We start from the raw sequence: 27,178 nt of genomic DNA, 5'->3' as shown, positions 1-27,178 counted from the left end.
ACCAAATTTCCATTAAATCAACTGGTCTATTCTAAATGACCAACAGTGGATTTCAGCCAGAGACTTTGCCAAGCTCTAAGTGTTAAGGGGGCCCAAAAAGGTAATTGCATTGATAAGAGCTAATAATAATGTGGAATAATTACAAACTCACATTATTAATTGGATCATTAATGAAAAGTTGTTTCAGAATGAATGTGGTTTATGGTTGCTTGATAACCAGCAGAAAATATCTGCTTCAATTAAAATCCTCATCGTATGAGTATCATCCATTAAACCAAATAATCCAAAGCTGACATTTAACCTCCCAGATCATAGACTTAATTCTTTTGTAGCAGATGCAACAGAAGGAGACAAAAATACCAGCCCCTCCTTCCTTGTAAGAACCTGTCTCTATCACCCCTTTCATACAAATACTCCACTGGTGAGTTCATTATAAAGTAGATATGGTTAGAATATACCTACAGATGAAAATGCCATGGTGGCCTAAACCATAGGTTTGAATAAAGTCACTGCCAGGAGTAGCAAATTGTTGGGCTATTTTGGATGCAATTCATTCCAGGCGCAGGCAGCTTTGTTATGGTATTCCAAATTTTAGGCTCTCTACTCTCTTTTTCCTTTATGTCAAGAGTGACTTGAGAAACTGCAAGTCGCTTTTGGTGTGAGGGAATTGGCCATCTGCAAGGACATTGCCCAGGGGACACCTGGATGTTTTGATGTTTTACCATCCTGTGGGAGGCTTCTCTCATGTCCCCGCATGTGAAGCTGGAGCTGACAAAGGGAGCTCAACCCGCTCTCCCTGGAATTGAACCACTGATATGTCGGTCAGCAGTTCTGCTGGCACAATATTTTAACCCATTACGCCACCGTAGGCTCTTTATGTTCTCTACTAAAGTTGATTTAATATACCAGAAGGAGACAGCAGTATGTTGTTGTTCATTCCTTCAGTCGTCTCCGACTCTTCGTGACCTCATGGACCAGCCCACGCCAGAGCTCCCTGTCGGCCGTCACCACCCCCAACTCCTTCAAGGTCAGTCCAGTCACTTCAAGGATGCCATCCATCCATCTTGCACTTGGTTGACCCCTCTTCCTTTTGCCTTCCACTTTCCCCATCATAATTGTCTTCTCCAGGCTTTGCTGTCTCCTCATGATGTGGCCAAAGTACTTCAACTTTGTCTCTAGTATCCTTCCCTCCAATGAGCAGTCAGGCTTTATTTCCTGGAGGATGGACTGGTTGGATCTTCTCGCAGTCCAAGGCACTCTCAGCACTTTCCTCCAGCACCACAGCTCAAAAGCATCTATCTTCCTTCGCTCAGCCTTCCCTAAGGACAGCAGTATAGGGTGCCAATTATCTATGCCACTGTCTATAATGGGATTTGAGCATCCACAGGTTTTGGTATCCATCTGGGGTTCTGGAACCAAACTCCAGCAGATATCAAAGGTCAGTATTCAAGGGAAGCAAGATGTACTGTTGAGAAGATTTGGGATGTCATAAAAAGTCTGCCCCTGATGGCACAGTGAGTTTAACTGCTGAGCTGCTAAACTTGCTAACCAAAATGTTGCAGGTTTAAATCAGGGGAGCAGCGTGAGCTCCCGCTGTCAGCCCCAGCTTCTGCCAACCTAGCAGTTCGAAAACTTGGAAAAGTGAGTAGATCAATAGGTACCACTCTGGCAGGAAGGTAGCGGCGCTCCGTGCAGTCATGCCAGCCACGTGACCTTGGAGGTATCTACGGACAATGCCGGCTCTTCGGCTTAGAAATGGAGATGAGCACCAACCCCCAGAGTCGGACACGGCTAGACTTAATGTCAGGGAAAATGTTTACCTTTACCTCTACTAAAAAGTCTGCAAATTCTTGCCTCATAAGATGAATTTAACCTTCCAGGCTTTAGCACAGCAGCTTAACCACTAAGTGCAGTAAATGCCGAAGATGCTGAAGATGGGAAAGGGTATATATATACCTCTATATAAATATAAGCTATATATACATACAGTTGTCTGTCTTGTCAGTATATACCGGCATGTGATGTTTGCTGCATGTTCTGTGATCCACTCTGAGTCCCCTTCGGGGTAAGAAGGGTGGAATATACTGTAAATAAATAAATCTTGCCAACCAAAAGGTTGACAGTTTGAAGCCCGGGTCAGAGTGAGCTCCTGGCCTTTAGCCTAGCTTCTGCCTACCTAACAGTTTCACAAACAGCAATGTAAGTAGGTAAATAAGTACCGCTACGCGGGGAGGTATTTAAGGCACATATAAGGAAATGCCCAAAAAATGGTGGCGATTTGATCAAGGAGGAAGTATACAAACAAAGCTCTTCGGCAGGGAAAGTGGAGTGACAGCACCCCCTGTGGCCAGAACCGAGCACAGCCTCCAAGATGCCCAAGATAGGAAAGCCTCTCTCTCGCTCTCGCTCTCTCTCTCTCTATATATATATATAGAGAGAGAGATTTGCACACACCTCTATCTATGTACACGTGTCTATTTTGTCAGTGTATAACTGCATTTACTGTATATGTGTTCTGTGATCTGCTCTGAGTCCCCTTCGGGGTGAGGAGGGCAGAATATAAATACTGTAAATAAATGCCAGCTTCATGTTGCTTGGTTTGGGTGAGACATGGTGTGTGGGGGGGGGGGAGGTATTTAGCAAAACTTGGACTATTTGAAAAGCAAATATGCCAGTGGTAAGGTCACACTCTTCTTCGAAGAGCAATCCCTACATGTTGTGTGTTTATTAGTACTCAAATGGGAGAAAAGTAACCGTTTAAGTCGTTCATAATTTATGAAGTGTTTTTCAATTGCGTTTCTTAAAAAAAATTAACACAAGAATGCCTCCAAATTATGCAAAAATATCAAGTGAGAATAGCATGCAGAAGTTATTCATTAGAAAATAATGTGTTTGTGTTAAAATTATGTTAGATTTTTTTCTCATTACTTCACAAAATAATTGATTACAAGTACTGCTGTTATTTGTAAGACAATGCTTCCAATTTTTAAAAAGAACGTATTGTGGCAACGCTTTCACTAGGGCAACACAGAGTGCAGGATTAATCAGACTAGCTTTCGAGGCTTCTTCATTAGACAACGATGGCTAAAAAAATATACAGGAGAAGAAAAGTGATGTTATAACTGTTAAGGTACAAGTCTTAAAATGAATTTTTAAGATTCATGCCTGATTAAGAGACCCAGGAGTGCCAAATTCTTGTGTATTGTGTTCTGCACAATTTGGTTGGTCTGATAAAGGTAGCACCACAACAGTGTTTCGGGATTTTTCTCTGTTTTGTTTCTCCTAAATGGGATTGCATCTTGTTTCAGGGATTTGCTATTTTTTATTTATCATATCAGAAGTGAACCAAGGGTACATTTGTATTTAAAAAAACACCAAGTTTAAAAACCTGGCATTATATTAAATGTCCTTTGAACCATAGCTGGCCACTTGGAGTGCCACTTGGTGTTGCTGAAAAGAGGTCCTCCATTGTGCATGTGGCAGGGCTCAGGCTGCATTGTAATAGGTGCCTCTTCTCCACACTCACATGTCGTGGGCTCCACTTTGTGGCCCCATTTCTTGAGGTTGGATCTGCATCTCGTGATGCCAGAGCACAGTCTGTTCAGTGCCTTCAAGTCGTCTGTGTGCCCAGGAGGGAGTCTCTCATTCGGTATCAGCCATGGCTTGAGGTTCCGGGTTTTAGCCTGCCACTTTTGGACTCTTGCTTGCTGAGATGTTTCTGCGAGTATCTCTGTAGGTCTTAGAAAATTTGATTTAAGGTGTTGGCATGCCGGCTGATATCCAAACAGAGGACGGGCCGGAGATGTCACAGCCTTGGTCCTTTCATTATTGGCTGCTACTTCCTGGCAGATGTCAGGTGGTGCAATACCAGCTAAACAATATAATTTCTCCAGTGTTGTGGGGCATAGACATCCTGTGATAAAGTGGCATGTCTCATTGAGAGCTACACCCACTGGTTTAGCGTGGTGAGATGTGTTCCACAATGAGCATGCATTGTATCTGGATCCCCAGGTTGTGCCAGTCAGCTTTCGTATGATATTGCTTCTAGCGCCCACTTTTTGCTGAAAGTGGTATTTAAGGAGGTCCTGAGAAAGGCAAATGCAGATAGAAACCAATCCTCTTCCAAGCCATAATAGTGCTGGAATTAAAGGCCGTAATGGGGATTTCAGCATACAAAAACTCATGGAAGTTCCACTGTTGTAGACAATGGCATGATCAATGACAAAAAGGCATTCCCCCATAAGCAGGAACATAGGGACTTACCTTGACATCTGGACTTGATTCTGTCCTGCATAGACTTTGAGACACTTCATAACCATAGTATAGGGAATCTCTTTCAGACATTTCTGTGCTGTTGAATTTGGAGAAAAATATAGGCATTGTGATATGTAAAACATACCAATATCTATTTCCAAATTCTGCTGCTTACTCCATTGCCTTAGGCCACAAATGTTTTGGGATCGTCCCCATAGTCTTCATTTCAGGATAGTTCAGGGGGTCACCCTTGTAAAAAGGCAATTTTGTTTCGTTCTTTGTTGACTTGCATTCTGTATTTCAATATACCGCATGTATTTTGTGATTGTTTTAACACGGCTTTGAGTCCCCCAAGGGGTGAGAAAATCAATGTATAAATGGAGTAAACAAATCAATCAATCAATCAATAATGTATATATTTTAATGAATGTATTTTATGGCCATGGAGGTTCAGTGGGTTAAACTGCAGAGCTGCTGAACTTGCTGACCAAAAAGTCAGCGTTTCAATTCCAGGAAATGGGGTGAGCTCCTGCTGTTAGCCTCAGCTTCTGTCAAACTAGCAGTTTGAAAAATGCAGATGAGAGTAGATCCAGGGGCGGCTCAACCCATTACACAAAGTAAGCATTTGCAGTATAGTTGATTTTGCGCAGGGGCATTCTTGAGGCGCTCTTGGGGGAAAATAGACCTTGACATATTTATTTATTTATTTATTTACAGTTTTTATATTCCGCCCTTCTCACCCCGCAGGGGACTCAGGGCGGATTACAGTATACACATATATGGCAAACATTCAATGCCAGTTTGACAGACAATGAATACAGACAATACACAGAGGCTATTTAACTTTTTTCTGGCCGCCAGGGGAGCTGCTGCTTTCATCGTCCATCAGTGACACCGATGAAGTTCTTCTGCATTCCACATCCCGGAGTTTTCTTTATGGCCTCATAAATTAGTTAATTTACCCTCCCACACAAGGTGGTACCTTATTTTCCTACTTGACAGATGGAACTGTCTTTCGGGTTGCAAAGGTCGACAACAGGCTACACAATGGCTGGACACCCACTCCAGCCCGGGCTGGCTTCGAACTCATGACCTTTTGGTCAGAGTGATCTTAATGCAGCTGACACTCAACCAGCTGCGCCACAATCCCGGTGCAGTTGTATGGGAGTTGTAGTTACTGGGATGTATAGTTCACCTACAATCAAAGAGCATTCTGAACTCCACCAATGATGGAATTGAACCAAATATGGCACACAGAACTCCCACGATGAACAGAAAATATATATCAGTGATTGGTTGGGGGGGGGGGGGGGCGCCAAAATACTGTTTGCTTACCATTGAAAATTACCTAGGGCCACCTCTGAGTAGATCAATAGGTACTGCTCTGGCAGGACGGTTACAGCGCTCCATGCAGTCATGCTGACCGCATGACCTTGGAGCCATCTATGGACAACGCCTGCTCTTTGGCTTAGAAATGGAGATGAACACCACCCCCCAGAGTTGGACATGAGTAGACTTAATGACAAAGGGAAACCTTTACCTTTACTTATTTTATGGTGATGTGTTTTGACTGTGTTGTGCCCCACCGTGAGCTGTGAGGAGAGGCAGGTAACAAATAACAAATTAGTTATTATTATTATTATTATTATTATTATTATTATTGACATTGACAACTTCACCACAGTGGACCAAGGCAGAGACATCTCCAGCTCATCCCTTGTTTGGGTATCAGCCAGCACGTCAACAACTTAAATCAAGAAATAGTTTTCTTAGATCTGCAGAGACACTTGCTGGAACACCTCAGCAAGCGAGAGTCCAAAAGTTGCAGGCTCAAACCCAGAACCTCAATCAATGGCTGAATCCAAATGAGAGACTCCCCCCGGGCACAAAGAAAACTGGGCGACTTGGAAGGCACCATGAGATGCAAAGGCAACCTCAAGAAATGGGGTTACAAAGTTGAATCCACGACATGCGAGTGTGGAGAAGAGCAAACCACTGACCACCTGCTGCAATGCAACCTGAGCCCCGCCACATGCACAATGGAGGACCTCCTTGCAGCAACACCAGAGGCACTCCAAGTGGCCAGATACTGGTCAAAGGACATTTAATCAACTACCAAGCTTGCAAACTCTGTTTTATCTGTTTGTTAAAAATTGTTAAAAATGTAATACAATTGTCTGGTTGATACTGACACGATAAATAAATAAACCACAGTGATACTCTGTGGTATTCTCAACATCACTGGTGAGGGGCTAGGATCTGGTGTATGAACAAAACACTTCTATGGTACTAAAAAAACCACGTGTTTGAGAAATAGTTAACCATATAGGTGCTTGAAACAGAGCAAAGGATTGGTGCTATCTTGGTGGTACCACCTAAGTTGCCTAAGTTGGATCAGCTGGCCTTGGTCCTGTTCAGGGGTTTTGGGGCCGGGAGAATTTGGCCTGCCTTCCTGACTCCTTCTGTGGCCTTTGTCTCCTGCTCTCTCTGTGTCTCAGTCCTCTTGACCCTCTTGAGGGGATTATCCCTCCATTCAGTCCTTAGTTTAGTGGGTAAACTTTTAAACAATGGGACAAAGGCCCAGCGTTATTGGATTGTCGTTAAGCAGGCTTTAGTGCGGAGATAAGAGCCTCAAGATGGAGGGAATCTGTTCGCCAATAAAAGCTCTTTCAGCCTCTTGGATCTTAGCAGCCTCCTCCCAGCAGCCCAAAGGGTGGAGGAGAGAGACAGGGAAGGTAACAGCTTGCGGAGAGTGACTGGATTTGTCTCAGCCATGGACTCTGTTATGTGTATTAGGCGGAGATATTTGCATGTAGTCTGTGGGAGATTTATATCGGAGCTTGGGAATTTGGGGGGTTACACTTGCAAACCATCTCTCTTCGAATCTACAAGACTCTTTTAAAAATAATTTTTCAAACTCCACTTTATATAACTGGAAACTAGGAAGTAAGTGATAAAAAGACCAATTTCAATCTCAGAACTACTTGTTTGTATAGCTATGTTCATTCCGCCTGATGACTCCTTTCTCGCACCATTCTATACTATGGTTTTACTTATGAGCTGCAATGGCCTTAAGTGCTCATATTCTTCCTCCACTCTTCTTCCCAGACTGCCAAAGGTAGACTTTGGAAGTATGCATTTTCAGTTTGACCTAACTGCACAAGAAACTTTTAGTTGCATGAATTATGGTCATTTTCCAAACACCATTTTCAAATCATGTGCTATTAAACTGGCATCTTTAAACCAGCCAGAATTGGTGCATCCACAATTCTGGGTTTGGGTGACATAGCAAACTGCAGTGAATTAAAAATAGAAATGCTAACTTCTAGGGTTATCCAACTACTTACTTACTTAGGCGATCCCTTGTTGTCCGAGTAGGATAGTCTTCCAAGATCAGTGTACTGGTGGGTCCGTAGGTGACCGTGGAGCCCTATTCTTGATCTGCATCTTCTACCGCAGTGAGGGCATTGGTTTCCAGGTGGAAGGTGGTCTCGGTCAGGGTTGGTTTGACATGCCTTCCTCTAGGCATGTTTCTCTTTTTCACCCTCCATTCATGCCTCTTCAAATTCTACAGCACTGCTGGTCACAGCTGACCTCCAGCTGGAGCACTCAAGGGCCAGGGCTTCCCAGTTCTCAGTGTCTATGCCAGAGTTTTTAAGGTTGGCTTTGAGCCCATCTTTAAATCTTTTTTCCTGTCCACCAACATTCTGTTTTCCATTCTTGAGTTCGGAGTAGAGCAACTGCTTTGGGAGACGGTGGTTGGGCATCCGAACAATGTGGCCGGTCCAGCGGAGTTGATAGCGGAGGAGCATTGCTTCAATGCTGGTGGTCTTTGCTTCTTTCAGCATGCTGACATTTGTCCGCTTTTCTTTCCAAGAGATTTGCAGGATTTTCCGGAGGCAGAGCTGATGGAATCGTTCCAGGAGTTGCATGTGATATCTGTAGACAGTCCATGTCTCGCAGGCGTAAAGCAGTGTTGGGAGGACAATAGCTTTATAAACAAGCACCTTGGCATCCCTACGGATGTCCCGGTCCTCAAACATTCTCTGCTTCATTCGGAAAAAAAGGTGCACTCGCAGAGCTCAGGCAGTGTTGTATTTCAGTGTCAATGTTGACTTTTGTGGAGAGGTGGCTGCCAAGGTAGCGGAAATGATCAACATTTTCTAATGTTCAACTAATATACTTTCTCTAACCACAAAATCAGAGAGGATCCCAAAATGTAAGTGGATCTATATTAACAAACCAGTTCTACAAGGTTTTTTCATCTTAATGATTCTTAATTGCCTATTGAAGACTAGGCAATCTGGGTAAATTTCGTGTCTCGGCTTTTGGTGGGGGCTCTGATCCATTTTTGGGAAGCCTCCCAGAATCAGGAGGGCAGATATCTGTTTTTGCTCTGGGGTGCCGAAAGATTTGCTTTCTATCAGAAGGAGGCTTATTACCTGTTTCTACTCTAGAGGAGAGCTGCTTGGCTGCAGGCAGGCACTCATGCTTTCTCTCCTGGGCCTGCACGCCACACATACTCTTTCCAAGGTAAGGAGCAAGTTCTGTTTCTTACTCTAGAGGAGACAGAGAGGCGCTCGACTGCAGGCTGGTGTGCACTTTCCCTCCTGGGTTGTGCCACACATTCTTTTCAGATAAGGAAGAATGATGACCTCCTGGAAGAGGAGAGTAGTTTTCAGGGAATAAGGGTTTTCTTTTTGTTTGCTGGGGGATTATTAAAAAAGATTAAACTGTGATGCCGAAAAGCAGAGGAGGAGCTGAGATCGGCCCCCACTTGCTTTCGTGTTGGGCCCTTATCGTTACCAGCTCCCAAAGTACCAAAGGTACCAAAAGAAACTGAGGAAAAAGAAGAAACGAATCCCGTGCACAAGTCTATTGAAGACTGGGGAATATCCACACTGCAAAATTATAGCATAGTCAACAAATTATAAATCCCTAGATCTCACAGGATGGAACTGTTACAGTTAAAGTAGTATCAACATGCTCCTGTGGATACATCCATGTAAAATAACTAGGAAATCTCGCAACAATGTGTTTCTAGGGAAATTCATTCATCGCCCTAACTATTTTGAGGATTGATTGCAGCTAAGCTTAGAAGAAGCAAGGAATTGAGCAAGTGTTGGCAGGTGATGCCACTGTCTCTGAAAATTTTGAAAAGCTCTGTGCTGCAACTCTATGTGCCTTGGCTCCTTTTTTCGTGTCAGGAGTGACTTGAGAAACTGCAGGTCGCTTGTGGTGTGAAAGAATTGGCCATCTGCATGGACGTTGTCCAGGGGAGTCTTGCATGTTTTATGTTTCACCATCCTTGTGGAAGGCTTCTCTCATTACCCTGCATGGGGAGCTGGAGCTGACAGAGGGAGCTCAACCCACTTTGCCTGTAATCAAACCGATCAGCAGTTATGCTGGCACAAGGGTTTCACCCATTGCATCACCGTGGGCTCCTTAGGTTCTCTACTAAAGTTGATTTAAGATACCAGAAAGAGATAGCAGTACAGTTGCGTCTATGCATCTATGGCTTTTGCATACATGGATTCAGCCAACTTCAACTCAAAAAAATTGCAGGGAATCCCAAAAGCAAACCTAAATTTTCCTGCTCACTTAGTGCAATTCTAGTTTGTTGGCATCTCCTGTTTCACAGATCCTCAGGCTCTCTCCAGCACTCAGTATATATAACAAATGCCATTTGTCTATGCCAGTATCTATAATGGGATTTGAGCATCCACAGGTTTTGGTATCCATCTGGGGTCCTGGAACCAAAGCCCAGTGGATATCAAAGGCCCAGTATTCAAGGTAAGCAGGATGCGCTGTTGGGAAGATTTGGGGTGCTGTAAAAAGTCCTCAGTTTCTTGCCTCATAAGATGAATTGAGCACAACAGGTTAACCCTCAACTGCAGTAAATCTTACCCCTGACTGCAGTAAATATTGCCAACTGAAAGGTTAACAGTTCGAATCCCGGGTCAGGGTGAGCTCCTTGTAGGAGGTTTTTCTCATGTCCCCACATGGGGAGCTGGAGCTGACAGAGGGAGCTCAACCTGCTCTCCCCAGATTCTAACCACTGACCTGTTGATCAGCAGTCCTACCAGCACATGGGTTTAACCCATTACGCCACTGGGGGCTCCCCATGGCTTGGCTCCACTATATCATCACAGTCTGATTCCACATGGACTGAGTAAACACCTCAGTATGGATGGTCTCTGAAGCCCACTTAGAAAATTTAGGGATTTTTTTTATATAACAACTCCCCCCAAATCCCTCAGGTGATCCTAGAAATGGTCATCCCAAAAACTAACTTTTCCAAGCTGTATTCTACAACTGCATTACAAACCTGCTCTGTTTTCTGTGCATGCAACAGGGAGCCACGATTGGCCACAGCTCCCCAGGCGCATGTACAAAGCTTGAAACACATTTGTGCTAATATCCCCTTTTGAAATGTAACAGTTGTCAGTACAGGAACATGTTGCAATTTCAGAGTACAGCTGTGTGAAGCAACCATCCTGTCTCGCCTGGGGCGCTTTATTGAAGGTGCGGTACAAAAAAACCCTCTACTAAATGAAATAATAAAATCAATGCAATTGGCTATACTGATTCCTTCTCGTGCGTTGTTCCTTCTGCCAGCCTCTAAGGCCTTCTCCTTTATGCGCTGACCCACAATCTCTCTTTTTTTTACTTCAAACCAAAGGGAGGGATTAAGAGGGCTAATATTTTAGTGAAATGCTAATTTATTTGTGTGTTTATATATGTGTACACTCGAAAGAGTATCTCTAAAGTTTCCTTTAATGCAATTTGCCTTGAGCCCCAGGGGGAGTGGGAGAAAGGGAGTAGAAGAAAGTGGTAAGATCGAGGCGGCAGGGAGCGGAAACAGAGTCTTTCTTGGCTGAAGGGCATGTGCAGAGCACACCAAACCGGCACCTCAGCAGTCTGTGGAGGGGAGATAAGGCAATGCCAGGGACCCGGGGGCAGCTGCATTGCCTCAAAATAAAATTAAAACACACTCTGCTCCTCCCCCTACCCCACATTTCTCTGCTTTCCACTTTTTGCACAAAAGGAAAAGTCGGGGAGAGGGAGACTACAGCAGAGATGCACTTACCTACGAGTAAGTCTAGCTGAATGTATTAAGTGGTATGTCTGAGTAGGAATGCATAGAATTGCACCGCAAAACTAATGACAGATGGGGTAATGCTCTGGGAATATGGGCACTTTTCCTCAGCTGAGCGAGAGGTGTTTTTCTCTGTGTGTGTGTGTGTGTGTGTGTTGGTGGATGAACTGTCACAGAGCCACATCGCAAGCACAAGAAGGTGGAGTGTCAGCTACACATTTCAACCTTGTCTACACAAACAGCCATATGAGGCAGTAGGACGTTAGGAAGAATTTAGCATGCTGCCTTATATTGCAGGTGCTTCAGATGGATGCCTCCTAGCGCTAGCATTCAAAAGACACTGTGCAAGCATTCTGTCTTCCTTCCATAACTGAGCAATTTGGAGGTGAACCATGGCAGTTGCACAAGGAAAACCACTAGGTCAGATACATTGGTCTATCTAACACTGCAATATTTGCTCTACGGCTGGGAACTTTTTGTTGCTCTAGAACAGCATTTCTCAATCTGGGGGTTGGGAACCCTAGGGTGGTTGCAAGTGGGTTTCAGAGGGGTGGCCAAAGACCATCGGAAAGCATATATTTCTGATGGTCTTAGGAACCCCTTTGGCAGAGAAGGCTGAAGATCTCTCTGCCTGTCCTTTGCTTCCTTTTTTGGAAACAGAGTTGAATCCTCCCATCAAAAGCCCTCCTTCACTGTGATTGGCTGGCCTCTCAGCCAAGGAGAGGGCTGTTTCTTAGCCTCCAAGCAGGGAGGGGAGAGCAGGCGTGCTTGGTGCATGGCAGCGTGATTTACATGTGCGGGCGAGGGAGAGCATGTAAGACTGGAGGGAGGCTCGTAACAGCAGTTCCATTCAAGACTTGGGGGTTCTGTGTGGGAAGTTTGGGCCAATTCTATCATTGGTGGGATTCAGAATTGTAGGTGAACTATAAATCCCAGCAACTACAACCCCCAAATGTCAAGGTCTATTTTCCCCGAAATCCACCAGTGTTCACATTTTGGCATATTGAGTATCCTTGCCAAGTTTGCTCCAGATCCATCATTATTTGAGTCCACAGTGCTCCCTGGATGTAGGTGAACTACAATTCCAAAATTCAAGGTCAATGCCCACCAAACTCTCCCAGTATTTTCTGTTGGTCATGGGAGTTCTGTGTACCAAGTTTCGTTCAATTCCATCATTGGTGGAGTTCAGAATGGTCTTTGATTGTAGGAGAACTATAAATCCCAGCAACTACAATTCCCAAATGTCAAGGTCTATTTTCTCCAAAGTCCACCAGTGTTCACATTTGGGCATATTGAGTATCCATGCCAAGTTTGATCCAGTGAATGAAAATACATCCTGCATATCAGATATTTACATGACTATTCCTAACAGTAGCAAAATTACAGTTATGAAGTAGCAAAGAAAATAATGTTATAGTTGGGGGTCACCACAACATTAAGAACTGTATTAAGGGGTCGCTGCATTAGGAAACTTGAGAAACACTGCTCTAGAAGTTTTGTCCTGCAGCCCTAGTGAATCATAAGGGATTATGGGAGTTGCAATCCAAAATATGTAGAGGGCCACATATTCTCCATTCTCAATTTGCTCCAATGACTGGGAATGGTTGCCCAGGGTTTCGGGCAAGACTTTCCCAGCCTCCTCCAGCAAACCTGGAATCTTTTGCATACAAAGCATGTGCTTTCCCACTGAGCTATGGCCCAATATATCTGACAGGAACAAAGGAAGCTGCCTTACACTAAGTCGGATCATTAGTGCAATCTAGCTTAGCATGACTGGCAGTGCCTCTCCGGGGTTTCAAAAGGGGTATTTCATTCACAGCCCTTCCCAGGCTGAGGAGACTGAGACAATTCAGAATGCAATTGGAGTATGCAATTTTTGACTCTTAATCTGCACCCAATGCACATACAGAAAGATGCATGAGCATACACTCATATCAACGTTGACAACATTCAGAAAGGGGGCTTATTGCTTCAGAAATGAATCCAGCACTTAGGGAAGTTGCTTTTTTAGACAACAACTACAAGAGTCTGTGAGTTTTAGTACAAGAAAACATGTTTCCAAAATTAAATCCTCCCTGAATAGCACAGGTGAGGCAAATGTGTCCGACTAGCTGCATGCTATTTTGGGGATCCACTCAGTCCCTGCATTCTCTATTCTCCAAATTTAGATTTAAGAATTACCCCCAAATTATCTAGCAGTGCCCTGCAGTGAGTAAAGGGACAGTTGAACAGACTCAACAGTTTAGAGACCGATGAGATTTTTTTCCTCAATTCCTTTTGCATTGGGAACTATCTAGGATTGTAAAAGGCGAGAGGAGGATGAAAAACCACAAATGCTTTAAAATGGCCAATAATACTCACTAGAACAGAGCTTTCCAAACTGTGTCATGACATGTAAATGTGCTGGCTGAAGTGTGTAGGTGTGTCACACAAGCATAATGAGAATCCTCTGAGTCTATGTGAAATAAGCAATAAATCATATATATATACTAGCTGTCCCCTGCCACGCATTGCTGTGGCCCACTCTGGTGATCTGGAAAATAAAGTAACGAGAAAGTGTTGGTTTCTAATATATATAATTCCTTTATGCTTGTGGGTCAACAGTATTTCTTGCTGTTTCTTTGTCAGTGTTGATGTGGAGATTGTCTGGTTTATGTACTCTGGAACATGCAACATATAATTGTCCTTCTTTAGGGGTACCTTTCACATCTATGATACTATATCTGTGTGTGTGTGTGTGTGTGTGTGTGTGTGAATCATATATATCTATCTATATCTATGGCTGGATGGCTCTTTATCAGGAGGGCTTTGATTACGTTTTCTTGCCCTTGTGGAGTTGGACTGGATGGCCTTAAGTATTTTCTGTTGGTCATGGGGGTTCTGTGTGGGGAGTTGGCCCCAATTTTGTCGTTGGCAGGGTTCAGAATGCTCTTTGATTCTAGGTGAACTATAAATCCAAGTAACTGCAAGTCCCAAATGTCAAGGTCTATTTCCCTCAAACTCCATATGTGTTAATATTTGGGCATACTGAGTATTCGTACCAAGTTTGGTCCAGATCCATCATTGTTTGTGTCCACAGAGCTCTCTGGATGTAGGTGAACTACAACCTCAAAACTCAAGGTCAATGCCCACCAAACCCTTCCAGTATTTTCTGTTGGTCATGGGAGTTCTGTGTGCCAAGTTTGATTCAATTCCATCATTGGCGGAATTCAGAATGCTCTTTGATTGTAGGTGAACTATAAATCCCAGCAACTACAACTTTCAAATGGCAAAATCTATTTTTTTTGAGTAATGGTCACTCCTTGGGTCTTGCATCCAAATTCATCCAGTGGTTTTTGAGTTATGTTAATCCCACAAACGAACATTACATTTTTATTTATATAGATATATTCATGAGATATGCTGTGTATCCATCTATTTTGTTATTCCAATGTACATATGTGTCTGTGTCTCTTATAATGAGTTGGTTTGGAGCCTCCGCTGGCACAATGGGTTAAACCTTTGTGCCAGCAGGACTGCTGATCGAAAGGTTGGTGGTTCGAATCTGGGGAGAAGGGTGAGCTCCCATTTGTCAGCTCCCGCTTCTCATGCAGGAACATGAGAGAAGCCTCCCACGGGATGGTAAAACATCCGGGCATACCCTTATCAACGTCCTTGCAGACTGCCAATTCTCTCACACTAGAAGCGACTTGCAGTTTCTCAAGTTGCTCCTGACATGAAAAAAAAGTTCCAGTTTGCTAGTAAAACTCAATTTCTGTATCACAAAATGATGCATGTATAAAAAAAGGTATGTCACCAACATGAAACATCTTGAAACTACTGCATAAGAAACTTTGGAGAAGCTTGCAGTGGAGTATTTTTGGAGTAAATCTGTTTTTTGCTCCCAAATTTAATGGAGCAAAATTGTGTCCAATCCACTGGAGCCTTGTGCAGGATGGTGTGGCTCTCTTCTAGCACTTGCCGATGCATGGGGACAGTTTTCCTCACCATAGTAGGCAGGGATGACAAGATGATGTCAGCAGCATAGCCTTCCTCCACATTTTTAAAAGCATTTGACTGGCTATTGTTAGGAGTAAAATGATTATTTAGATTGGTCTGAAACAGAAAGTCAGTTCTTGCATATTTCTTTGAAACTGCATCCAAAAAGAGCCACAGGCGATATGTCACTATTCATAGCTTTAACCCCGCCATCTTGATATATGTGTTTTCTTCTCAGGTTTGGCGGCATATTTCTTCCAGCAGCCCATGGACCAAGTGATCGTGTCTGGGCAGTCAGTGACGCTCGCCTGTGTGGTCATGGGCTACCGCGGCATGGTTCAGTGGACCAAGGATGGGCTCGCGCTGGGGGGAGAAAGAGACCTGCCTGGTATGTTCATCATGGTTTGAGGAAGGGAGGGCCGGGGGTTGTGGATCTCCTAGAGCACTGATCTCTACAATATTGTGGTACTGAGTAGTTGCTGTAGTGACCAAGTACAGACAGTCCCCAAATTACAAACAAGATGGGTTCTGTAGGTTTGTTCTTAAGCTGAATATGTATGAAACAGGTACATTTTATGTGTAACTTCAGATAGATAGATAGATAGATAGATAGATAGATAGATATGCAAGCTCTGGCTAGTGTAGAAAAGAGTTAACACCCCTGTGGTGTTTGTAATAATAATAATAACAACAACCACAACAACAACAAGGGGACTCAGGGTGGATCGCTGAACACATACACAGCAAACATTTAATTCCATTGAAGCAGACAGGACAAACAACAGACATAGGTATGTTGTGTCAGCATCCAACTTAGGCTTCCTGGAGGTTGTGCTCGATTCCGGCCACAGGGGGGTGCTGTTACTCCATTGTCAATGACGAAGAGCCATCACAAACTTCCTCCTTCCTTTTGGTTGCCAGCATTTCTGGTATTTCCTTTTATGGTGCCATAAAATACCTCCCTCACTTTAAGCAGTACCTAATTTCTCTACTTACAGCTCTTAAGATGTTTTCAAACTGCTTAGGTGGACAGTAAGCTGGGCTGACAGTCGGGTGCTTTCCCCAACCCAGGCTTCAAACTGGCAATTTTTTGGTTAGTAAGATCTTATTGGTGCTGGTGATTTACCAGCTGTGCTAGAGCCCAGCCTATGCTGTCTGTGCCCCTGTTCAGAAGATTTCACCTCATTTTCTCTCCCTATTACAATTGGATTTTGAACAATTTAACTTGTTGTGGAAATGAAGACTGGTGATAAAGCTTCAGTTGAGGCACCTTTTCCCCATGATAACTATTTCAGTAATGAATTTCCCTTCTGAGGGGTATATTTCTCTCACTTCCTGTTGTTTCACCCCCGTTCTTAACTAGGAGTCATTTGTAAATTGGATGTTTGTAATTTGGGAACTGCCTGGGCAGTTTTTCTTATCTCTTTCTTGAAACAAACAGTTACTTTTTGCCTCCCTCCCAAGGTGTTTTGCAGTATACATCCCATAATTTTACTTCACCGTTTTCCATATTGAGGCTTCTGTAGGCTTTTTAATTCCCAAACCAATTGATTTCTTTACATTGCATTGTTTATTTATTTAGTGTCAAAAGCATTGCATAAACAAAATTAGTATAAAACTGATAAAATAGAGGGAACACAAGTGGCTAAATAATTTTAGACCCAAAACAGGCAACAGCAACTGGATTGTCTGTAGCTTTCTTCCTCTGTGCATGAGGCAGGGCATTGAAGGCAAGCATACAGATGCAGAGTTGTTTGTTCTGCTCCATAGTCGCTCAAAGTGGAGGATTCTTCTAGATAATGCCATTTTGCCAGATTGTCTTTTGATCTTCCAACTCCACTTCTGAGTGTTCAGGGACTTCCAAGTTGGCCATTCTTGGTTTGCCCCTGGAGGAAAACCCTCGTGGGGGGCCATCCAGTTGGGATTTCCTGGTTTAGCTGCCCAGAGGGATGCTCTTGCTGTTGCTGGGGGAACATTAAGAGGAGCGGTGGTTTTCATGAAGCTTTTCCTTGATTTGAGTCTACCGGGAGGAGGTTGATAGCCATGCAGTGGATGGCTTTCACAGTGTTCAACCTTATTTATCTCACAGTTGGCAGCAACTTCCTGTAATGTGTTGAGATTGCAATTGATACCTCAAATATGTTCATAGTATACCTCACCCCTTCTTCACCACAGGCTGGTCCCGATATTCCATTGTTGGTGATGCTTCTGCTGGACAGCATAACCTGCGGATAGACTATGCGGAGCTGGATGATGACGCCGTTTATGAATGCCAAGCCACACAGGCAGCACTGCGATCCCAACGGGCCAAGCTTACTGTGTTGAGTGAGTTCTTTATTTTTCCCATCCATTTCAGAAACAATCCTCTTCTCGATTCAATGTGCTCAGACCTGAGTCAGCTCCATTTCTTTTTTCCTTAATCCCAAAATTGGTTTGTAAGGAAGACAATTTCAGCTAGTATAAGATCAGAGAGGTTCCCAAATTCCTGTATCCAATTCTGGCTTATAGCATCACAAGGTGCTCACCCCCACCTTTTTAAATTCATGCTGCTGGTGGAAGTCTATCACCACAGAAACTCGGAGACCTTCACAGTCTGGAAACTACACTAAATCCTGCTATCTTTTTGTTCGGCTGCTGGGGAACTATGAAGTTCCCCCATTACTCAGGAAATCATGATCCTCAGATATGCAGCATATCACTGTTTTCCTTTCATCTGGATCAGGCATAATCTTATCCAGAGCTTTAAAAAGTATTTCTTGAGGATCAAGTCCCAGAATTCCCCATTTAAATGCAATTTCGTCTCTGACAAAAGGCCTGTTTGAGGCGAGAAAGGAGAATTTTAGTCAGGCAATTCATTTCTGAAACCTGCTTTCGGGACCTGGGCTGAGGATAAGGGGCACATTTCTGTTTTAATGATGTTGTGAACCTCAAGGAGAATCATTGTGGGTTGAGGCATTGAGGTCCTCAGGTCTTCAGAAGATGCCCGACCTGAAAAAGCAGTTGAGGAAATTGAAATTTACATTATAATCTTAAGGAGACATTTTGGTATTTGACATAAGAAAAGTTGTCCTGGCTTGAAAGTGTGTGTTCCTGTTTGATTCTTGTTTCTAATGTATGTCGGAAATGTGAGCATCAGGTGGGATCTTAGTATTATATATGGTGGAAATTTGGGATGGCCAACCATTTTTTATTCCACTTTGATTCACATGAAATTTGACAGAGGATATTCAAGTGAAGCCTGAGACTTCCATCCCAAGCAATAAAATCAGTGTTTCTACACATTTAAGAATCGGCAACCCACAGAACCCATAACATGACACAAACTTCAACTCTGGGTTCCAGGTATTTCACAGTTTTTAAAGTGTGGGTTTCTCTGACGATTCCTAAATCGATTGGCAATAGACTTCTCTCTCAATTAGGAAGGCAGCTCATAGAAATGTCATAAGACAGGGACCTGGGAAGGAAAACATTCCAGAGAGATGTCTTAACACTGGGACTTGGAAAGGAAAGCATTCCATAGAAATGTCTTAATCCCATTAAGTAAAGTATTCCATAGAAATGTCTTAAGATTGGGACCTGGGAAGGAAAGCATCCCATAGAAATGTCTTAAGACTGGGACCTGGGTAGGAAAGCATTCCATAGAAATGTCTTAAGACTGGGACCTGGGAAGGAAAGCATCCCATAGAAATGTCTTAAGACTGGGACCTGGGTAGGAAAGCATTCCATAGAAATGTCTTAAGACTGGGACCTGGGAAGGAAAGCATCCCATAGAAATGTCTTAAGATCAGGACCTGGGAAGGAAGGAAGGAAGCCCATAGAAGCGTCTTAAGACTTGGAGCTGGGAAGGAAAGCATCCCATAGAAGTGTCTTAAGACCAGGACTAGGAAGGAAAGCATTCCATAGAAGATGTCTTAAGACAGGGACCTGAGAAGGAATGCATCCCATAAAAATGTCTTAAGACTGGGACCTATGAAGGAAGGTCCCATAGAAGTGTCTTAAGACTGGGACCTGGGAAGGAAAGCAATCCATAGAAATGTCTTAAGACCAGGACCTGGGAAAGAAGGCACCCCATAGAAGCATCTTAAGATCGGGACAATGGGAAAGAAGGCAGCCCATAGAAGTGTCTTAAGACCAGGACTAGGAAGAAAAGCATTCCATAGAGATGTCTTAAGACAGGGACCTGGGAAGGAATGCATCCCATAGAACTGTCTTAAGACCGGGACCTGGGAAGGAAGGCACCCATAGAAGTGTCTTAAGACTAGGACTGGGGGGACTTCCGGTGGACATGGCGACGGAGAAGCCTCGTTAAGAGCGAGCTCCTGACGAGGACCTGTGTAGTGGTGGCTAGGTTGAGCTTCTAAAGCTCCCCCCTTTGCCGGATCGAGCGCAAAGGTGTCGCGAATCCCAAGGTGGGCTTGAAGACCCCAAAGACCTCTCCCCCCCTTAAGGAGGAGAGCTCAAGAGGGTCCGAGCACCACAAGGGAAGGCGAGCCACCCCACAAGGAAGGAAAGCATTCCATAAAAATATCATAATACTGGGACCTGGGAAGGAAAGCAGCCCATAGAAGTGTCCACTTCCTACCATCACCAATTCAGAAGCTTGCTGAAGCATCAGGGTTAATTCAGAAGCACTTTCTATGAGCCGAGGTGATGTTTTTATAAAACCGAAATATATAATCAAAATCCTACAATGGGAGGAAACAAATCTTCTACCGTGTGATGACAAATCAAACTGATAAATCTTAATTTAAAGAAAGTAGAGGAAAGGAGGAGGTATGATGGGGGTACGAAAATTAATTTCCAAACCCAGAATTGCGAAGCTTAAAGGGAAACCAACAATCTCAAACCTTTTAATTATCCCATGGGATGAAGCCTTTGACTCTTTCTGCTGTGTCTGATGCATGATCAAATGGAGGAAAAGTATGGAAAATTATTCCAATATGTGAACACTGCAGCAAGATTATTGTATGCCGAGAAGTGGAAAAATACAGCAATAAGAATGAATGAGGACTGGCTGCTTAGAGTGGCAGATTCATTAAAATGGACAAATAAATGACATTGATCAGAGTAAATAACAAATAAATGACATTGATCAGAGTAAATAACTGGTGAAATTTTTGAAAGATTGGTAGCCTTTAATTGGCTTTTTACAAAAAAACATATAACATCTTAATTACGAGCTTTTATAATTAGTAGATTTGGTAAAGCGGTAGAAATATATGAATGGTAGTCATAATTAGAAAAGAAATGATTTATAACTTTGTCTCATCATTGTTTGAAAAGTTGGAAATAAATTTCCGTCTTAATATTTTTCACTATTCCTGTTTTTTTCTTGACTATCTTTTCTTTTCTTTTTTCTTGTTTGTTCTTTCTGTATTTTTTGACCTTTTTATTGCATTGGAAAATGCTTAATAGAAGAAGAAGAAGTTGTCCAACCTTGATCTGAGCCCATGTTGTCTTCCTGCCCCCTCCTCTCCCGTCCTATTGGAAGAATAGATTAGATGCTAAGCCTGCAGCAGGCAACCAGGTTGCTTAGGCAGAATAGAAATATCATTGGATCAGGAGTGAGAGAATGAGTTGCACTGTACCAGAATAAGACATTTTCTATCCCCTCGCTGCCTTTGACATCAGGCACGTACATGCATGCACACACACAAACACACACACACACATTATAAAGGCAACCAAGAGTCAGATACAGCAGCTGAGAATGTGATACAATTATTTTTCTGGTCTCTATTTTTTCCATAGGCATGTTAGATCTTGCTTTGTGGAAGCTCTGGAGCACGCGTGACTATCCAGATGTAGTTGTCTGTTGTCCTTCACCAGTCACTATGCTGGCTAAGATTGATGGGAGTTGCTGTCTAAGGGCACTTCCAGACAGCACTAAATCACGGGTTTTAAACAGAGGCAAAAAAATCCCAGGACTTCAGAAGAGGTCCACATAAAGACCTGTTGGTCCTGGAATTTCTGCTTCTGTTGTCCAGACTTGATGCTTCGTTGCAAGATTTAGAGGCTTAAAACCCTCAAGATGCGGATATGCAGAGAATCACTGCAGAGAATCATTGCAAAAGTTCCATTCTTTGTCCTGGCCAGAGAACTGTGTCCTCCAGATGTTTCATGAAGTATCTGCCACACAAACAAAGTGTATGGGGTAGGACCATTTCTGCACAAATCTGCACTGCACAATTGAACAGGAACGCACACTTTCAAACCAGGAACAGAACTTTGTCATTATTGACACTTTTAGAGCATGGTTGTCTGGACATCCGTCTAGACAGATTTGGTTGTGTACTTGTGGTATCAAACAACACGGTGCTATTCCTGGGTTATACATGTTGGTTCCTGATTGCCCTTCTTGTGAAAAGATGTACAGCGTTGATTAGGGGGCCACAAATTTCTCCTGGCCAAAGAAAATGTGCCCTCCAGACGTTTCATGAAGTATCTGCCACACAAACAAAGTGTATAGGGTAAGATCACTTCTGCCCAAGGCAAAACTGCACAATCGAACAGGAACACACACTTTCAAACCAGGAACAGAACTTTGTCATTATTAACACTTTTAGAGCATGGTTGTCTGGACATCTGTCTAGACAGATTTGGTTGTGTACTTGTTGTATCAAACAACAGGGTGTTGTTCCTTGGTTAAACATGGCTGTATCTGATTGCATTTCGTGTGAAAAGATGTACAATGTTGACTACAGGGCCACAGCTTTGTCCTGACCAAAAAAAATGTGCCCTCTACACGTTTCATGCAGTATCTGCCATACAAACAATATTTATGGGGTAGGACCACTTCTGCCCAAGTCAGCACTGCACAATCAAACAGGAAAACACACTTTCAAGCCAAGAACAGAACTTTGTCATTATTGACACTTTTAGAGCCTGGTTGTCTGTACATCTGTCCAGACAGATTTGGTTGTGTACTTGTGGTATCAAACAACAGAGTGCTATTCCTGGGTTATACATGTTGGTTCCCGATTGCCCTTCTTGTGAAAAGATGTACAACATTGACTAGGGGGCCACAACTTTGTCCTGGCCAGAGAAAATGTGCCCTCCACATGTTTCATGTAGTTTCTGGCACACAAACAAAGTTCTTGCCTTCTACTCAAGTGTCACCTTCTTTTTAGGAACTGACCAATCAGAAACAATAATCTAAAACCCAGGGACAAACCCAGATTAAAAGTCCCGATTGGAGGGACGTACAGACATGCAAAGATCCGCATATTCGTATCAAAACCGTGATATTCCTGCACAATTTTTTGCCTTTTGTAGCAATTGTTTCTGCATACAGGGAATGGCATCTGGCCACTCTCCTGTTTGCTGCAGAATCTCCTGGGATAAAGGTACTGTCTGGACGGGAACTAAGAACAGCTGAGGGATCATATGTCCCTAATACCTGCCTCTTGTCAGGTGGACATCCCAATAGGATAAGCTAGTTTTCTGGTGTGTTTCTGAAGAATGAGTTGCATCCAGAAAAAGTGTAGGAGCAACAGATCAGTCAGATTCAGGACACTCATTCTTGGGTTTTTATGACATCAGGTTTGAATAAAATGCTTCCTTTGAACTTGGGTATCTATTCCGAAGACTCTCTCATGTTTTGATGTCTCTTGTTTGCATCTGTAGGTAACCCATTCCCAGATCATAAGACCTACCCTCTTCTCTTTGTTCTTCCAGTTCCTCCCAATGATCCTGAGATCCACAATGGTCCAGTCGTCCATGTGATCTCCAACATTCCCTACAACTTGTCCTGTCGTGCTGCCGGTGCCAAGCCAGCTGCTGAGATTAGCTGGTACCGTGACGGGCAGCGTCAAGACTCTACTGTGTATTCTAAGGTAAGGTGTGTGAGTACTGGCAAGACCAAAGAATGAGAACCAAAAGTAGGCTGGGTATGCCTAAATATTACAGGAGAACCATGTAGCAAAGCCAGGGTCTCAAAGGATTGAGAAACTGGGACTTTTAGGTGAGCAGGGATGGGAAGCTCAGTCTGTCTGAGCTTCCCATCTTGACATGTCTCACTCTTGTATTAAGCTTGACATGTCTCACTCTTGTATTAAGCACACAATGCTTTTGTGCTTTCCTTTGCAGGCCTTGATGGATGACGGCAAGCGAGAAGTGGCTGTCAGCACCCTTCTCCTGACTCCAAGCAGCCGGGACATGGGCAGTTCCTTTACTTGCCGAGTGAGCAACCCAGCAGCCCCAGCTGGAAAGCAGACCACAGTCACCCTCAATGTGCAATGTAAGTCTTTGGATTGGGAGAAGGAGGCATGCCTGGAGAGGGAACGAAGTTGGCAGCTATAGGCAGTGGATCTTGGGAAGAAGAACTGCAGTACCGTTGGATTTTGTGTGTGTGTGTCAGGAGCGACTTAAGAAATTGCAAGTCTCTTCTGGTGTGAGAGAATTGGCCGTCTGCAAGGACATTGCCCAGGAGATGCCATCCTGTGGGAGGCTTCTCTCATGTCCCTGCATGAGAAGCTGGAGCTGACAGACAGGAGCTCACCCCACAACCTGGATTTGAACCGCCGACCTTGCAGTCAGCAGTCCTGCCAGCACAAGGATTTAACCCAGTAGTTCTCAACCTTTCTAATGCCGCAACCCTTTAATACAGTTCCTCATGTTGTGTTGACCCCCAACCATAACATTATTTTCATTGCTACTTGTGTCAAGTCAAGTTTATTCGATGCTTAGACCATAGGTCTTTCACATATAAGGCAAACAGATAAATACATGAAAACTGGATTATTGAATACAATATAAAATACACAATTAAAATCCTATAACTCAATAAAATGCTACATATATTGATGACGAGATGCACCCATAAATTAATACATACTGTATGGATTCACACCTGCATAATTAAAAACCAGGTAAAACCAAATAGGTACAGCATTATTAAAACTACATAAACAGCCCACTATTAGTCATTGCTACTTCATAACTGTAATTTTGCTACTGTTATGAATTGTAACATAAATATCTGATACGCAGGATGTATTTTCATTCACTGGGCCAAATTTGGCATCAATACCCGATACACTCAAATTTGAATACTGGTGGAGTCGGGGGGGAGGGTTGATTTGGTCATTTGGGCGTTATAGTTGCTGGGATTTATAGTTCACCTACAATCAAAGAGCATTATGAACTCCAGCAATGATGGATTCAAATCCAAACTTGGCACACAGAACTCCCATGACTAACGGAAAATACTGGAAGGGTTTGGTGGGCATTCACCTTGAGTTTTGGAGTGGTAGTTCACCCACATCCAGAGAGCACTGTGGACTCAAACAATGATAGAACTGGACCAAACTTGGCAGAAATATTCAATATGCCCAAATGTGAATACTGGTGGAGTTTGGGGAAAATAGACCTTGCTGTTTGGGAGTTATAGTTGCTGGGATTTATAGTTCACCTACAATCAAAGAGCATTCTCAACTCAAATGATATAATTAGTCCCAACTTTCCACACAGAACTCCCATGACCAACAGAAAATACTGTGATTTCTGATGGTCTTTGGTGACCCCTCTGAAACCCCCTCACAACCCCCCCAAGAGGTCCTGACCCCCAGGTTGAGAAACACTGGTTTAACCCATTGCACCACTGGGGATCCTAGTGCTATTGGGTGATAATGTCTTTATGATGTTGACATGAAGGTTCAGGTGGGGACCTCTATTCACATGTGGAAAGTGAATTCATCCCATTCCTCAGAACAGGTCGGGGTCATGACTTGGCCAAGGTCACACAGAGAGTGGTTTAGAAGTGTGAACATCAAGAATAGTATTTAGGTGCAAACTGTACTATTTTTTAACCATAGATAGATAGCTTGACATGCAAACATGCTATATATAGACGCTCTGCCTGTTCTTTTTGCAAAATACACTAGAAGAGTTGTCATGGGCCTAGACCACTGGAGCTGCTTTTTGCTGCATAAGCAGTATTCTCTGTAGGTTGCTTCGGCTCCAGGCTCCTAAAAATGTGGCATCTGCATGGCTAAGGAAGAACAGGAAACCTGGAGGGGCAAACTGTGTGAAATTGTAGCTTCCTAATCTTTCGGCATTATAAGCCTAGTTAATTCTAGAGGAGACCTAATTGGTAGATAGGTAAGTAGGTAGGTAACAAGGTATCTAGGGAGATATATTGCCGAAGGCTTTCATGGCTGGAATAACTGGATTGTTGTGTGTTTTCTGGGCTGTATAACCATGTTCCAGAAGCATTCTCCCCTGCCGTTTCGCCAGCATCTATGTCAGGTATCCTCAGAGGTAGTGAGGTCTGTTGGAAACTAGGAAAGTGGGGTTTATCTATCTGTGGAATGTCCAGGGTGGGGGAAAGAACTCTTGTCTGTTTGAGGTAGGTGTTAATGTTTCTGTTGGCCACCTTGATTAGCATGTAATGTCCTGGCAGTTTCAGGTGTGGCATCTTACTGCCTGGAGGAATCCTTTGTTGAGGGGTGATTAGCTGCCCCTGATTGTTTCTTGTCTGGAGTTCCCCTGTTTTTGAGTGTTCTTTATTTACTGCTATGATTTTAGAGTTTTTTTATACTGGTAACTAGATTTTGTTCATTTTCATGGTTTCTTCCTTTCTGTTGAAATTGTCTACATGCTTATGGATTTCAGATTCTTCTCTGTGTAGTCTGACATGGTGGTTGTGAGAGTGGTCCAGCATTTCTGTGCTCTCAAATAATATGCTGTGTCCAGGTTGGTTCATCAGGTGCTCTGCTATGGCTGACTTCTCCGGCCGAAGTAGTCTGCAGTGCCTTTCATGTTCCTTGATGTGTGTTTGGGCAAGGCTGTGCTTGGTGGTCCCTATGTAGACTTATCCACAGCTGCATGGTAAATGGTAGACTCCTGCAGAGGTGAGAGGATCCCTCTTGTCCTTTGTTGGATTTTCTTAGTGGTTCTGTTAGATAGTTTGTAGGTTGTGTTTCCTAGGGAGATGCAGAAATGGACACGAAGGGATCCAAGTCAACTTGGGGCTTCATTAAATAGAGATAGCTGCCAGTGCTGATCAGGAAAGGGATCTTGAATAGGAAGTTTGAATATATGAAAGGCTGGGCTTGGGAAGGAGCTAACTCTTTACTATATCATTGACTTCTTCCTATTAGGCTTTTATCTATTCTTCTCTGTCTTTCAGATCCGCCTGTTGTAATCCTGTCTGTGCAACCACAAACTGTCCCTGAGGGTGGCAAAGTGAGCTTCCTCTGCACAGCCACCTCCAACCCTGAAGTGACTGGGTACAGGTAAGAGTTAGAATAGGAAATCCTACCATATGGAAATCAGGAAGAATCATTGATGTGTCCAGGGTGCCCCCTAATGACAATACCGGATATTGCATGCTTATATGTTAAGACCAAGAACAGGGGAGAGGCTCATGTTATGAGGTTCTCCCACTCTCTTGAAACCATCCCTACTTTCACAGGTGGGCCAAAGGAGGTGTGCCAATTTCAGAGGCCAATGGTGATAGTTACGAAGCAACAGTTGACCAGTCCTTCTTCACCGAACCTGTGTCATGTGAGGTGTCAAACTCTGTGGGCAGCACTAACGTCAGTACGCTGGTAGATGTGCATTGTGAGTATTGAGCAAAATGGATTTCAGATCCTGAGATATGTGGGGAATGTGCTTTATCTCAGGGAAGGAATTGTGCAGCCCTGTAGACATGTTGGGCTGTATCTCCCAGCAGGAATGCTGGGAATTCTGTGAGTTGCAGTCCAACAATATCTGGAAAGCGGTGCAATTCCCATCCCTTCTTTCTATGCAGATGATTTCCAGTTTAATCACTAGCATTGCTATTTGAAGGGATAAGATCAAAATGAAGAAAATGACCCATAGCTTGGAGAAGTTACGTTTTGA

The 27,178-nt window shown here is 43.5% G+C and overlaps 1 protein-coding gene across 4 annotated transcripts in view; it reads left to right on the top strand.

Moving 5' to 3' along the window:
- The window catches only part of KIRREL2 (kirre like nephrin family adhesion molecule 2), a 105,917-nt gene that overhangs the window by 55,040 nt on the left and 23,699 nt on the right, over positions 1 to 27,178 (top strand). For all 4 annotated transcript variants that reach the window (XM_060783905.2, XM_060783906.2, XM_060783903.2 and 1 more), the window contains exons 2-7: positions 15,570 to 15,719; positions 17,507 to 17,656; positions 23,009 to 23,166; positions 23,420 to 23,570; positions 26,463 to 26,568; positions 26,748 to 26,896. In XM_060783905.2, the coding sequence (XP_060639888.2) occupies positions 15,570 to 15,719; positions 17,507 to 17,656; positions 23,009 to 23,166; positions 23,420 to 23,570; positions 26,463 to 26,568; positions 26,748 to 26,896 (864 nt within the window). The remainder of the gene's footprint in view (positions 1 to 15,569; positions 15,720 to 17,506; positions 17,657 to 23,008; positions 23,167 to 23,419; positions 23,571 to 26,462; positions 26,569 to 26,747; positions 26,897 to 27,178) is intronic.

Source organism: Anolis sagrei, chromosome X (genome assembly GCF_037176765.1).
Source record: "Anolis sagrei isolate rAnoSag1 chromosome X, rAnoSag1.mat, whole genome shotgun sequence".
In the NCBI taxonomy this organism is placed as follows: domain Eukaryota; kingdom Metazoa; phylum Chordata; class Lepidosauria; order Squamata; family Dactyloidae; genus Anolis; species Anolis sagrei.
This window is presented reverse-complemented; position numbering and strand designations above follow the sequence as displayed.